We start from the raw sequence: 14,630 nt of genomic DNA on the forward strand, positions 1-14,630 counted from the left end.
TCTTTCCTTACCTGACCAACCTCCTCATTCTTGCTTCCTCTCCAAAGACCTTGCTTCATCACCTTCACTATGCTGTTTGCTTCTTGCAAAGCCTAGGGCTTACAGTAAATTTTCAGAAATCCATCCCGAGTCCTCCTATGAGTAATGTTTTTCTCAGTTGCAGGCTCCGGACCATTCCTATGCTGGCTTCTCTGCCACCTCCCAAGATTTTTCTCTAATTACCTTTTTTCAGGCCCTTCTTTCTCAAGTCTCACTCAGAGATTTTCTGTCTGGTGCCTTGCTTGTAACCAGGATTCTCTTTCTGTGGAGATTCCTCTGGATGTTCATCATGCATACAGCTGCATTCATAACAGATGGGTTCTCCTGCCGTCAGGCGGGTCCTCGGTCGGCCGAATTCCAAAGTCTAGGTCCGGCGTCGGTTGTCGTCGCTTCTTCCCTGACGTCAGTGCGACAGGGGTATAAAAGAACCAGCCAACACCATTTTCTTCAGTCTTTCTTGCCGCGCGGTGCCCGAAGCAGAAGCAGTTCGCAAGTGCCGGTCGGCCAGCTCCTGAAATTACGAAAATTTTGCAACCGAAGTCTTCTTGAAAGCTAAGTACCCCGTTGGGGAAACTTTTCTTGCCTCAGACAGATGTCAGACAAAGTTAGTAATTGTATTTCATGTGGGAAGCAAATACCGCATAAGGATTTCCCTTCCCTCTGTATTCCTTGTTTAGGCCCAGACCGCAACGTCTCGGTCTGTCGTTTTTGTGCTACATTCAACAAACGCACCATTAAATGTCGGGCGGAGTTCACCCAGCATTATTTTGACAAAACATTTAACTATATTATGTCATCGGATAGTCCGACTCAAGTTTTGTCTAAAGAGCGCAAAGATAAGGACCGACACACGAGGTCCACGGCCTCTACCGACACCATGCCAAAGCCGACTACACGTGGTCCGGTTCTCAGCGAGGCACCTACGCAGCCCCTGACTACCGACGACACTTCATTGGCTGTCTCTCCTGTGCCCGAGGTCGCAGGCTCCTCGGCCCACACCCCGACTACAGATACCGAAGCCACTCTTGGCGGTGAATCTCAAAATGTGGACAGGTCTACCTCCTCTCAAGGTGTCTTCAGACCTTCCTCTTCTTTTTCCATCAAGGCTTTCACTAAGTCTAAAACAGCCATGCATTCTGAGACAAGCTACACAGGGCCCATCTCCAGGCCCCATGCCTAAAAAACAGATGCTTAAAATGGCTGAGGATTTAATTACTCTTATCAGGGGTTCTCAACTCCCCCACGGACAAAAGGCCCAGAGTGGAGGAAGAATCCCCCTCCTCGGATCAGGGCTCCATTATATCAGAGCACTCTGATGAACAGGAACATTCTTACTCCCCTTTTGAAGACTCTGATGCAGAGGAGTCCATTCCCTCTGTATCCCCCCCCCCCAGAGGATTAATCATTTGGGGAAACTTTGCATACCTTAAGGAAACACTTCCACTGGGAAGGCCAAGATTATTCAGATTCCAAGAAAAGGCTTAGGGAATTTCTCTTGCTACCTCTGCACAGGCCTCTGGCTATACCTCCTGTCTTGGACATACTAGATGATGTGTATTCGGAGGCCTGCCTTAACCCGGATTCTCTACCTCCAGCCCCAGTCAAGCCTGACAGGTACTACAGGGTTCCTGACTCACACCAATTTCTATACAAAAGCCATGCTGCTGACCCAGAAGCCATCTCATAGGGCCCCAAGGGAATTAAGGCCTCCACTGCTAAAAATCCATTACCTTCCGAGAGAGATTCCAGATCCTTAGAAAGGTGGGGAAAAAAGGTATATACTTCGGCCACCTTAACCATGAGGGCATTAAACTGTCAGTTCCATATGCTAAAGTACCAACAGTTTTTGTTATCACAATTGAGAAGTAAAATGTCACAACCTGAACAACCAGACTTGAAGGAGTTGCAGGATTTGATGCATAGTGCAGAACAAGTGGGTAAACATACCTTACAATGTGGTTTTGATGCTCTAGAGGCCTCATGTAGAGCTGCTGTTACAGGATCAGTCATACGTAGACATGCCTGGCTCAAGGAACAAACCTTACCAGATCATGTCAAAGCTAAATTACTAGATGCCCTCTACAAAAGGATGTATTATTTGGTGCTAATGCTGAGGAGGTATTAAGGAAAATGGAGGAAAAGGCTAAATCAATGCAAACAGTGAAAGATTTTCTACAGGTACAACCCCCACGTTCAGTAGAAATTGGCCTTCCAAAAATTGGTCCTTTCCAGCCACGGACAGACCCCAAAGAGGTAGATACAGGCTCGAGGGGCAGAGGGCAATCCCAAGGATCGTTTAGAGGCAGACAATGGCAAGCTCCTACACAAAGAGGTGGTGAGGATAACTCGCAACCATTCAGAAAGCAAGCCCAATGACTTTCCCCTTTGCATGCCAAGCACGACTCAAATGGCAGCACCCTTAGGCGGAAAACTGGCATTATTTTCAAAAAATTGGCATATTGTCACAAAAGACAAATGGATCCTGGACATTATAAACAGAGGCTACAGATTCCATTTTCACACCCTTCCAAAACTGAGAGGCATGCCAAACCTGCCACACAATCAAAGGGCAGAGGCACAAAGACAAATTTCAGATCTCATGAACATGAAAGCTATTCAAGAGGTACCTATGCACGAACAAGGTCAAGGTTTTTATTCCAGACTATTCCTGGTACCAAGGAAGGGAAAAGATTGGAGACCTATTTTGGACCTATCCATCCTAAACACATTTCTACTCGTACCAAAATTCAAGATGCTCACTCTACAGCAGCTTCTTCCCATGCTGGGCAAGGAGTCTTGGCTGGTAACATTGGACCTCAAGGAGGCATACCTGCATGTCCCAATCAGACAAAATTGCAGAAGATACCTCAGATTTCTTGCAGGTTCAACCCATTATCAATTCTCTGCATTGCCCTTTGGCTTATCTACTGCGCCCAGAGTATTCACGAAATGCCTGGCATCAGTAATTGCCTACTGCAGACTTCAAGAGATACAAATATACCCCTACTTGGACGACTGCCTGATCCAAGCGGACAGCAAGCACATTCTTCTGAAACATCTGGCTTATGTAATAATGTTGTTGAATTCTCTGGGATACACAGTCAACAAAAAGAAATCAAGGCTAATGCCCTCTCGAAAAATAATTTTCCTGGGTGCCAACTTGGACACAAACACCCAGATGGCCTACCTCACACCAGAGAAGCAGGGGCAACTAACTCAATACTTCAGAACACTAGCAAATTGCACCAGGCTGACTGCAAGGAAAATCCTGCAGGCTCTGGGATTCATGGCATCTTGCATCTTACTAATCCCATGTGCAAAGCTGCATATGAGGAAACTTCAATGGTACCTGAAAAACCTATGGTCTCAACACAGCCACAGTTTGGAAACAATAATACCACTAATTCCATGTCTTCAAAAGGAATTTCTGTGGTGGGCTCAAGCATTCCAAACAAACACAGGTCTCCCATTCAGCAAGCCTCAAGCAAATCAAGTCATCACAACAGACGCCTCGGACTACGCCTGGGGGGCGCACATGACAGATCGGTGCATTCAGGGCAAATGGTCCCAAAAAGAAAAGCACTTTCACATCAATCAAAAGGAAATGCTAGCAGTAATAAATGCTATTATAGCTTTCAAAGACCTTCTGCAATCAGGTCAACTATTGATAAGAACGGACACCACCACAGTAATGTGGTACATAAACAAACAGGGAGGAACCCATTCATACCCCCTATGCAGACTGGCCATGTCACTTTGGAACATGGCCCTGGACTTACAAATCGAACTACAAGCACAGTACTTGCCAGGTAAGGAAAACAAGCTGGCAGACAACCTAAGCAGAAATATCACAGATCCACACGAATGGAAGTTGTATCCTCAAGTTTTTACAGAGATAATTCAAGCTTGGGGAAGGCCAGACATAGATCTCTTTGCCTCCCACAAAAATCACCAATTGACAAAATTCTGCTCAAGGATTTTTCATCCAAAGGCCTGGAGAGTGGACACTCTCTCTTTCAATTGGACATCAGTGACAGTTTATGCCTTCCCACCTCTTCCTCTGCTACCCAAAGTTCTATTAAAAACCAGAGCAGACAGAACAAAGATGATTCTCATTGCTCCAGACTGGTCAAGACAACACTCCTGAGGAGCCTGACGCATTCTCCACCATGGACCCTGCCTCTAATGCCTCTTTTGCTGACTCAGCACAGCTTCAAAACTCTTCACAGTCAGCTGAAAACACTCTATCTAGCCGCATGGAAGATTCCTTAGCACCACAACAGACCCTACTCTCCAAGGAGGTGCAGGATGTCATTTTGGAGGCCAGAAGGCAGTCTTACTAGAAAAGCTTACTCCGTAAAATGGAAACGGTTTTGTGTCTGGAATGAGAAAAAGGGCCAGGATCCTGGAAAACTGAATTTACCTCAAATATTACAGTATCTAGGTGAGCTGCTAAGCAGTGGACTTTCATTCTCCTCCATCAATATCCATGCCTCAGCCATTTCTGCAGAATACAACACTGATCCACCCTTATTCTCTCACCCCCTCTTAAGACAGTTCCTCAGAGGGGCTAAGAACTTAAAACCCACAAGGAAACGACCAGTACCTGCTTGGGATCTCAATTTCATTCTAGAAAAACTGACCTTGCCTCCTTTTGAGCCAGCTGCCTCATCAGATTTGCAATATTTGTCCTGGAAAACAGCTTTCCTTCTGGCTATTACCTCAGCTTGTAGGGTATCGGAACTACAAGCTCTCATGGCTGTGCAGCCCTTTATCATCTTCCATCAGGACAGAGTTTCCTTACGAACCAACCCGTCCTTTATGCCAAAAGTGGTATCCAGGGTAGCTTTGAATCAGGCTATACACTTACCTACCTTTTATCCTAATCCTCAAAACAAAGGGGAGATATTACTACATTCCTTGGACATCCACAGACAACTGCTTTATTATTTGGACAGAACAAAGCCTTTCAGAAAATCAGAACAGCTCTTTGTGTCCTATGCTATAGGAGCTCAAGGAAAGCCAATTTCCAAACAGACTATCTCAAAATGGATAGCCCACTGCATACGCTTTTGTTATTCTTTTCATGGCAAAACTGTACCTACAGGCATCAGATCTCACTCCACAAGGGCCACGGCTACCTCTGCAGCTTTTCTCAGAGGAGTTCCTACCAAAGACATTTTGGAAGCAGCCACTTGGAGTTCTGTGCATACCTTCTCCAAGCACTACCACCTTCCACTATACTCCAAATCTAGAGCGGGCTTTGCCACTGCAGTCTTGCAGGGCATTCTGGCTCCTCCTAGTTCCACTTAGTGCCTACCACCCCTTTCTTAGCTTTGGGATTCTACCCATCTGTTATGACTGCAGCTGTATGCACGATGAACATAGTACAGTTTTGTACCTACCATAAATGTAGATGTTCGAGTGCTAATACAGCTGCAGTCCAGGTTTCCCTCCCCTCAGTCCTATTGGCTAACATCTCCTCATGCAACCTGATTGGGGTATTCATTCTTGATGTATTTGCTTGCACTGCTGTATTTTGATTATATGGCATTGCTTTATTACACAAATTTATGTATTGCCTTCCTTCTGGGGGCACCTGACATCTGGGGCAAGAAAAACTGAAGAAAATGGCATTGGCTGGTTCTTTTATACCCCTGTCGCACTGACGTCAGGGAAGAAGCGACGACAACTGACGCCGGACCTAGACTTTGGAATTCGGCCGACCAAGGACCCGCCTGACGGCAGGAGAACCCATCTGTTATGACTATAGCTGTATTAGCACTCAAACATCTACATTTATGGTAGGTACAAAACTGTACTTTTCTCTTATTTGTGCAATCTGCTCCATGCTGGTTTGGCATATTCCTCAATTAAAGCTCACCTTTCAGTTATTTCTGCTTGTCTGCCTTTGTTTCCTCATTTGGCCCTAGGTTTGAGGTCAAACAATTTCTTAAAGGTGTCCTTCATATTAGGCCTCCCAGGCAAACGTATTCCTTCTTCCTGGGACCTTAATTTTGTTCTTGAAAAATTGACTCTGGCTCCTTTTGAGCCTGCAGTTTCAGCTTCCTAGCAGCACTGTACATGAAGACTATTTTTTGACCATTACTTCAGCTAAGAGAGTGTCTGAGCTTCAGGTCCTTACGGCTGTTCCTCCTTTTTTTGGTTTTTCATAGGGACAAGTGTGTCTCTTCATACTAATCCTTCTTTTATGCCCATGGTGGTTAATGAATTGGTTCTTTGTCAGTCTGTTAATTTGCCCACCTGTTTTCCTTCTCCTCAATTTGCTAGTGAGAAGGTTCTTCACACCTTAGATTTGGATAGACAGCTCCGGTATTATTTAGATAAGACTAAGGCCATTCGCAAGTTTGAGCGCTTTTTGTTTCTTTTCATCTCAAATCTCTAGGTTTGGCTGTTTCCAACCAAATCATTACTTTATGGATCCATAAGCTTTTTTTTTTTTTTTTTTTTTTTTTTTTTTTTTTTTAGTTCTTTCAAGAGAAAAGCCTTTCTGCTTCTGCTAAGAATCATTCTGCCAGGGCTGTGTCTTCCTTTGGTGCTTTTTTTTTTTAAGTCTTACATACCAGTTCCATCCTTGAGGCTGCTTCGTGGACTTCTATCCATATCTTTATTAAGCATTACAAATTAGATGTTTCTAGAGCTAGAGTTGGCTTTGCTAGAGCTGTCCCACATGGCTTTCTTGATGGCTCTTCTGGGCTGCCTTTCTCCCAAATTTCCTCTTGAGATTTTGTACTCACCCTTGAGTGACGAATACTGCAACAGTGATACAGAAGGGCGTAGTACAGTTGTTTAATATCTTACCATAGTAGTAGATGTCCTCTTCACTGTTGTAGAATTAGCTCCTTACATCTTCCCCCTTTTTCTGTACTACTCCTCTTTTTCTTTCTGGGTGCACATGTTCCTTCTTTTCTCCTTGGACTATTCCTCCTAGGGTTATTCAGTTCTGAAGTATGTACGCCCAATCGTCATCTTTATGCCCTATGACATGAACAGGGAGTATACATGTAACATACAACGTCCTTGAAAACCTAAGGTTTTGGTATACTGGCCAGACGTTGGGCTGCCCTTGGCAGAGGAGCCCTTTAGTGAGGAATACTGCAACAGTGAGGAGAAGGACATATTCTATTATGGTAAGATTTTACACAACTGTACTTTTCCACAGGTGGTTCTAGTTTCATGACAGATGTCAAAGGTATGCCATAGTTGAAATGGTGATTCTCCAAATTCAAATTGTTTGTGTGTGCCTGTGTGTGGCATCTATCAATAGTTTGTTAGCCTGTGCAAGGTTAGTTTATCTGCTTAGTGGCCATTGAATTCTGGGAGAGGTTTTGGTTTCCCCTCAGCTCTAAATAGGATTGAACAAGTAATTAGAGAATGAATAAATGTTTTAAGTTGTGTTTCTGACTATCAGTTATCCTCAATGTCCAGGGCTGTCCTTGTCCGTTGTTTCATTTACCATTGAGAAGACCTAAAGGAATACTGCTGCAGCTTTCTCATATAAACAAAAGTTTGTATAGTCCCATTTATACTTTATCTCATATGCAAGTGTGAAGAGAGCTCAGAAGTGTCAGCTCTTGGTCTTGCACTCTGGCAACATGCAGTGATACTCGAATACAACCTACAAAATTCATTCTTTGTCACTGAGTTGTTTGCATAGACTCTGGACTGGTATATAAAACTGGAGCAAGGTAGAATTTAATCATGCTAGAAATAAATGTGCAAGTATCTTTTATTGCATAGTAACTGTGAGATTGTAGTATATTAAAGCATTCTCTTTATGCTATGATGCAGATATCACAGGTTAGTATGTTTTAGTAGGAGTGTTGACATGTGGGGTGATAAAACTCTCCTTTAAAAATGCTTTAATCCTGTATCAGAATCTTTTGATTTTTGATATTTACACTACTGATGGCCATTGCTAGTAATCTTAACGTAAAGTGTATTTAAAGACTTAACATGACATGTGGCAGAGCTGACAATCGATGACGATTTATGTGCATAATTTGTTGAGTCAACACTCTAGTGCTCCGAGATCAGCTTATTTTCTTTAGCCATGACATTGGACCAGGCAAATTTATCTATTTAATTAACTTTGCTAGGCTTACATAACAAATGTTTTTGCACTTTAAGAAATTTGACTGTTTCAGAACAGTTGTCTTGACAGAGTATTTTTCTTTTTACTTGCTGCTTGCTCTTGACACAACAGAGTAAAGGAGTTTGGAATTAGTCCTTCAGACATTCCCTTCTCACAGGGTAGCAGCAGTCGCTCTGATCTGTCTCCTTCCTATGAGTATGATGACTTTTCTTCATTCACCAGGTCTTCATAATCATTGCATACATGAACCTGAAATTTTTATTTGTGCTTTTGGATATGTGCTTAGTACTTGTTTGCATTAACTGCTCCACCCCCTTCCCCTTGTTTCTTTCTTTGTATCATCCCATGAGACATTGTTTCAAGTTGCATGATCATTTTGGTTGTTAGCCTTGATTTTTATTTTTGTTTGCATTTTGTATTCACAGTATTCCATCTTTATGTACTTACATTAAATTTAAATGGTGATGTCACTTTGTTTACTAATTTAATCTTGGGCATAAATCTGAATTTTGTACAGGTTACCTTTACTAAGCCAGTTATTTCACATTTGTAAAGGGAGTCCTTGAAGCATCCTTTTTTGCAAAGCTGCCCACCTTCATATGAGAGCTTATTTACTGCATCTGATGTCTGAGCTAGTGATATTCTATAGTCTCTGAAGAGTTTTCTGTGAGTTATAAAGCAGTCTCTTGTCTTGGTTCTTTGCTCAAATCACAGATTCAAATAAATAATTAGGGCTGCTTGTCATTTGTGTTTGTGGTCTAAACTTGCTCGTGAGGATAGTCAGGAAAAGTGCATTGCATTTTTGGACCATATCACAATAGCAGGGTATGCTGCTGCTCTTTGCAGTTTAGTGAGACTATCAAGGCCCAGTGGTGGAAGACCTTAGAGGAGAGTGTTGAAGAAAAAAACTCAAGTTCACCAAAAGCACTGCATTTCATATTCTTATCAAGGCACTGTCAATGATGTCACCATTGTTGCAAGGAGTCATCATCCAGTGCATCTCCTGTTCTGAGTAGTATTTCCTTTCCTCAACCCAGTGATATTTCTTGTTGTACCCTACAGCAGCAGCACAAAAGACAACCAGACCTCCTCTTTCCTTCATTTGTGGGGAGAAGCAAAGACCCATTTTCAGAGCTGTGCTCACCATTAAACTCTGCCTTCTCCATCCCCTTCCCCAAGTAGGTTGTTATACTGGAGATTGAAACACGTAATCTGTGCCACCCTTCACCATCTTCCCTGTGGAAGCCTTTCAACAGTCAGCTAATTTGACTTGTTGGGTTCTGATGTTCTTCGTGTATCACTGTTGCAGTCATTACATTTGGGTAATCTGCTTGCAGGTTGCCCTCAGTCGGCCTGATTAACAAAGTCTTGGGTCCTGCATCGGTTGCTGTCCCTTCTTCCATGACGTCAGGGGTATAAAACATGCAGCCAACGCCATTACATTAGTCTATATTGCCATGCCGTGCCCGAAGCAGAAGCAGTTCGCAAGTGCCAGTCGGCCAACTCCTGAAATTTTCATTTTCGAGTTTCAGAACTGAAGTCTTCAACTAAAAGCTAAGTACCCCGTTGGGGAAACTTTTTCTTGCTCCTTACCGATGTCAGTAAAAGTTAATACTTGCATTACTTGTGGAAAGCAAATACCTCATAAAGATTGTCATTTGTACTGTATTCCTTGCCTAGGCCCTGACCACGACGTACCTTGCTGTCAATTCTGTGCTTTATTTAATCAGTGCACTATCCGTCGTCTGTATATTTTTGCCTCTAAATATTTTGGTTCTCGGTTTAATTATCCAGAAATGTCGTCGGTTAGCCATCCGACTACCGGGATTCCGAAAAAAGATAAAGACAGAGACAGGCCGCCAAGGTCCAAAACTGCCGACGACGCTTCTCCTAAGCCAGTCGCCCGTTCGCCGGTACTCAGGTGCTTTCACAGTCCCTGATACCCGGTACTTCTGATTCCCAGGCCTCTACTGAGACCCATTTGGTGTCCGGTATGCCGCGAGATGCTTCAACTATGGAACCCGCGGCTGTTACTACCTTGGATGGGTCCAGAGCCGCTCTGCAGGCACCGGCTTCTGAGGGTGTATTCAGGCCTACAGACTTGCATATTAAAGCGACGCCTCCTTCATTACTAAGGCCTAAATCTCGATCCATGTGTAAAAAAACGACGCCCAGGCCACATGCTCAGGCCTCTATGCCTAAAAAACAAATGATAAAAATGGCTGAAGACCTAATAACTCTAATCAGGGGTAGCCACCCCCCCCCCCTTCTAAGAGGCCTAGAGCTGAGCTTGATTATAATTCTTCTGATCAGGATTCTGTTTTTTCTGACTCTTCTGATGACCTGGATTTGTCCTTACCTACTTATGAGGATTCTGATGCAGATGACTGTATTCCCTCTGCTTCCCCTCCTGAGGATTTTTCTTTTGGGGAAATCTTACATACTCTAAGGGAACATTTTCACTCGGAAAGCCAGGAATTTTCTGATTCAAAAATGAGGCTTAGGGATTTCTTTCTCCTGTTTCAGCATAGGCCTTTGGCTATTCCTCCTGTACTAGACATTGTTGATGATGCCTTCTCGAAATCCATTTTGGCCACTGATTCTCTGCCTCCTGCTCCCAGTAAACCTGACAGATACTACAGGGTCCCAGAGTCCTACAAGTTCCTTTTCAAAAATCCTATTGCAGATCCAGAGACTATTTCACAGGGGCCCAAGGGCATTAAGGCTTCTACTGCTAAAAATCCTACCCCTTCTGATAGAGACTCCAGGGCGCTGGATAGTTGGGGTAAAAAGGTTTACACTTCAGCAACCTTGGCCATTAGAGCTTTAAACTGCCAATTTAGTATGTTAAAATATCAGCAACATGCTATTGGACTGCTTAAACAGAAAATGATGTTGATTCCTGACTGTGTGGAAAATAGACTTACAGGATTTAATGCATTCTGCTGAACAAGTTGGAAAACCTACTTTGCAATATGGTTTTGAGTCTTTAGAGGACTCTTGCAGGGCTGCAGTTACTGGGTCTGTGCTTAGAAGGCATGCTTGCCTTAAGGAGCAATCTTTGCCTGATCATGTTAAAGCTAAATTGTTGGATGCTCCTTTAAATCAGGACTGCCTGTTTGGCAACAAGGCTGAAGAAGTTCTTAAAAAGATGGAAGATAAAGCTAAATCTATGCAAACTGTTAAAGATTTTTTTACAAGTTCAGCCTCCTAGATTTAGTAGGCACTGGCCCTCTTAAGAATTGGTCCTTTCCAGCCCCTTCCAGGTCTTCTCAAGCCAAACCCAGACAGAGCAAAAACCACAGGTTGCAGTTCCAGGGGACTCTCTGAACTAAGCAGTGGCGGGCCTCCACTTCCAAGTCAACAAGACTCCCCCTATGGTAAACTGTCTCAATGACTTCCTTTTAAAATTTCCAAGCACTTATCTTCTGACTGCCCCTTTGGGGAGAAAGTTCTTCATGCAAAGAACTGGGAACTTATTACCCAGGACAAATGGGTTTTAAATATTGTGTCCCAGGGATACAGATTTCACTTCCACACATTGCCAATGCCAAGTGGGTGGTCAGACCTACCTCCAAATCAGTGGGCAGAGGCCCAAAAACAAGTACTTTCTCTCTTAACCATGGGGGCTATTCAACTGGTACCAGAAGAGGAAAAGGGACAAGGTTTCTACTCGAGACTTTTCCTGGTACCCAGAAAAGACAAATCATGGCATCCTATCCTGGACCTGTCTACTCCAAACACCTTTCTGGAGATTCCAAAAATCAAGATGCTGACTCTTCACCAATTACTTCATTTGCTAGGCAAAGATGCCTGGTTGGCAACACTAGATTTAAAAGAAGCATACCTGCACATCCCAATCAGGGAGTCTTGCAGAAGATACCTATGCTTCAAAGCAGGCTACACGCACTCTCAGTTCTCTGCACTGCCCTTTGGTTTATCTACTGCTCCCAGGGTATTCACAATGTGCCTAGCTCCAGTTATTGCATTTTGCAGGCAAAGAAGTATTCAAATATACCCATACCTGGACGATTGTCTAATTCGGGCAGAAAGCCAGGACATACTTTTCAATCATCTGCCTTTTGTAAAAAGGGTTCTGACTTGTCTGGGGTACACCATAAACAAAAAGAAATCACAACTGGTACCCTGTCAACAAATTACATTCCTGGGAGCAAGCTTGAATGCAACTTCCCAGATGGCTTACCTCACGCCAGAAAAGCAAATTCATTTGACAACCTACTTCAAACAAGCGGCCACAGAAACCCTGCTATCTGCAAGACAAATACTGCAAGCCTTGCGGTTCATGGCTTCCTGCATTCTTCTAATTCCATATGCAGGACTGCATATGAGGAAACTACAGTGCTATCTAAAAAGCTTATGGAGTCAACATTCTCACAGCCTAGAAACAATGATTCCTGTCATACCTTGCCTACGCCTAGAGTTCCTTTGGTCGGCAGAGGCCTGCCACCAAAACAAGGAACTACCTTTCACACCACCCCCTGCCACCCAAACCCTAACAGATGCATCAGACTATGCATGGGGGCTCACCTGGCACGGAAGTGCATTCAGGGCAAATGGAACCCAAGTCAAATGCACCTGCATATCAGTCAAAAAGAAATGTTAGCTGTACAGACTGCTCTGACAGCCTTCAAGGACTAAATTCTTCCAGGACAACTAATGGTAAAGACAGACAATACCACGGTTATGTGGTACATAAACAAGCAGGGGGGGGGGCACACAATCTTATCCCCTCTGCGGACTAGCCATGGCATTGTGGAACACAGCCTTGAGCTACCAAGTGCACCTACAAGCTCAATTCCTGCCAGGAAATTTAAAAACCCTGGCAGACGGACTAAGCAGAAACCTCATGGACCCACACAAGTGGAAACTGGAACCAAGGATTTTCAACATGTTGACAAGCGAATGGGGGAGCCCAGTTATAGACCTGTTTGCTTCCCCCCAGAACTACCAATTGGACAAATTTTGCAGAAGGACTCCCCACAAACAAGCCTGGAAAGTGGATGCTCTGTCCTTCAGCTGGAAAAAAACGTATCAGTCTATGCCTTCCCCCCGCTGCCTCTGCTTTCCAAACTACTGCTAAAAGTCAAACAGGACAAATCAAGGATGATTTTGATTGCTCCAGACTGGCTGCGCCAACACTGGTACCCCCTCCTGTGCAGTGTGTCATGGATATCTCCATGGCACCTGCCTCAGACTCTCCTTCCCTGCTGTCTCAGCAGAAGAACCAGATTTTGCACCCTCAGCTTCCAACACTGAACCTTGCAGCCTGGCTAATTACTTAACTCTCCCTTACCATCCCTCAGCAAACCTGTGATGGATGTCATCCTAGAGGCTAGGAGGCCTAGTACTAGAAAATCTTATGCCGAAATGAAAAAGATTCTGTGCCTGGAACCAATCTCAAGGGATGAGCACAGCAGCACCCAATTTACCTCAGATTTTACAATGCTTAACTGAGATGCTTCATAATGGCCTGTCTTTTTTCTCCATTAAAATCCACACCTCAGCCATTTCAGCTCATTATAACACAGAACCTACCCTCTTCTCTCATCCACTTCTCAAGCAGTTCCTCAGTGGGGCCAAAGATTTGAGACCACCCAGGAGAGCTCCACCCCCAGCCTGGGACCTTAACTTTGTATTGGAGAAACTCACTCTACCTCCTTTCGAGCCAGCTGCTACTGCAGACTTAAAATTTCTTTCTTGGAAAACAGCTTTCCTTTTAGAAATCACTTCATCTAGAAGATTATCTGAATTACAGGCCCTTATGGCAGTGGAGCCTTTCATCATCTTTCATGCAGACAAGGTGTCCCTCAGAACCAATCCATCCTTCGTGCCCAAGATGGTATCCAGTGTGGTTCTTAATCAGTCCATTCATTTGCCAACCTTCTTTCTCAATCCACAGAACAAAGGGGAAAGGATACTGCATTCTTTGGATGTGCACAGACAACTTAGATTCTACTTGGACAGGGCTAAACCTCAAAGGAAATCTGAACAACTGCTGGTAGTATTTGCTGCAGGGGCAGAGGGGAAGGCTATTTTAAAACAAGCCATGCACCATGGAAAACCTATCCCCCAGCTTACAGACCTCACTCCACCAGGGCTGCATCTACTTCTGCAGCCTTTCTCAGAGGCGTTCCTACCAGGGACATCCTAGAAGCTGCTACCTGCAGCATAGTGGTACAATGGTACAATGTCTACTTCACCTTTCCAGTATATGGGTTTCAAGACCAGTCTTTTGTCACTGTCTCTGTGACATTTTGTATGTCCCCCCCCCCTAAAAAAAATGCTGTTTAAACTGTCTCTATTTGCATACTGCTTTCCCTTGCCTCTGTGGCCATAGTCCTGGCTAAAAACGGTCCGTGGACCAGCCCATTTACACCATTAACAAGTGATAAGATCAAAAACTAAAATTAAGTTTAGACTTAGCAGAGCACCTTCCAAGGGTTGTGTCCCGTGT

At 44.0% G+C, this 14,630-nt stretch overlaps 1 protein-coding gene across 1 annotated transcript in view; it reads left to right on the forward strand.

The window, feature by feature from the left end:
• KIF2A (kinesin family member 2A) overlaps positions 1 to 14,630 on the forward strand; it is a 2,798,933-nt gene that overhangs the window by 2,550,846 nt on the left and 233,457 nt on the right. Inside the window, exon 18 of the mRNA XM_044063819.1 lies at positions 8,267 to 8,377. Within this exon, the coding sequence (XP_043919754.1) occupies positions 8,267 to 8,377 (111 nt within the window). The remainder of the gene's footprint in view (positions 1 to 8,266; positions 8,378 to 14,630) is intronic.

Source organism: Protopterus annectens, chromosome 2.part2, assembly GCF_019279795.1.
Source record: "Protopterus annectens isolate FY-2018-M chromosome 2.part2, PAN1.0, whole genome shotgun sequence".
NCBI classification, from domain to species: domain Eukaryota; kingdom Metazoa; phylum Chordata; order Ceratodontiformes; family Protopteridae; genus Protopterus; species Protopterus annectens.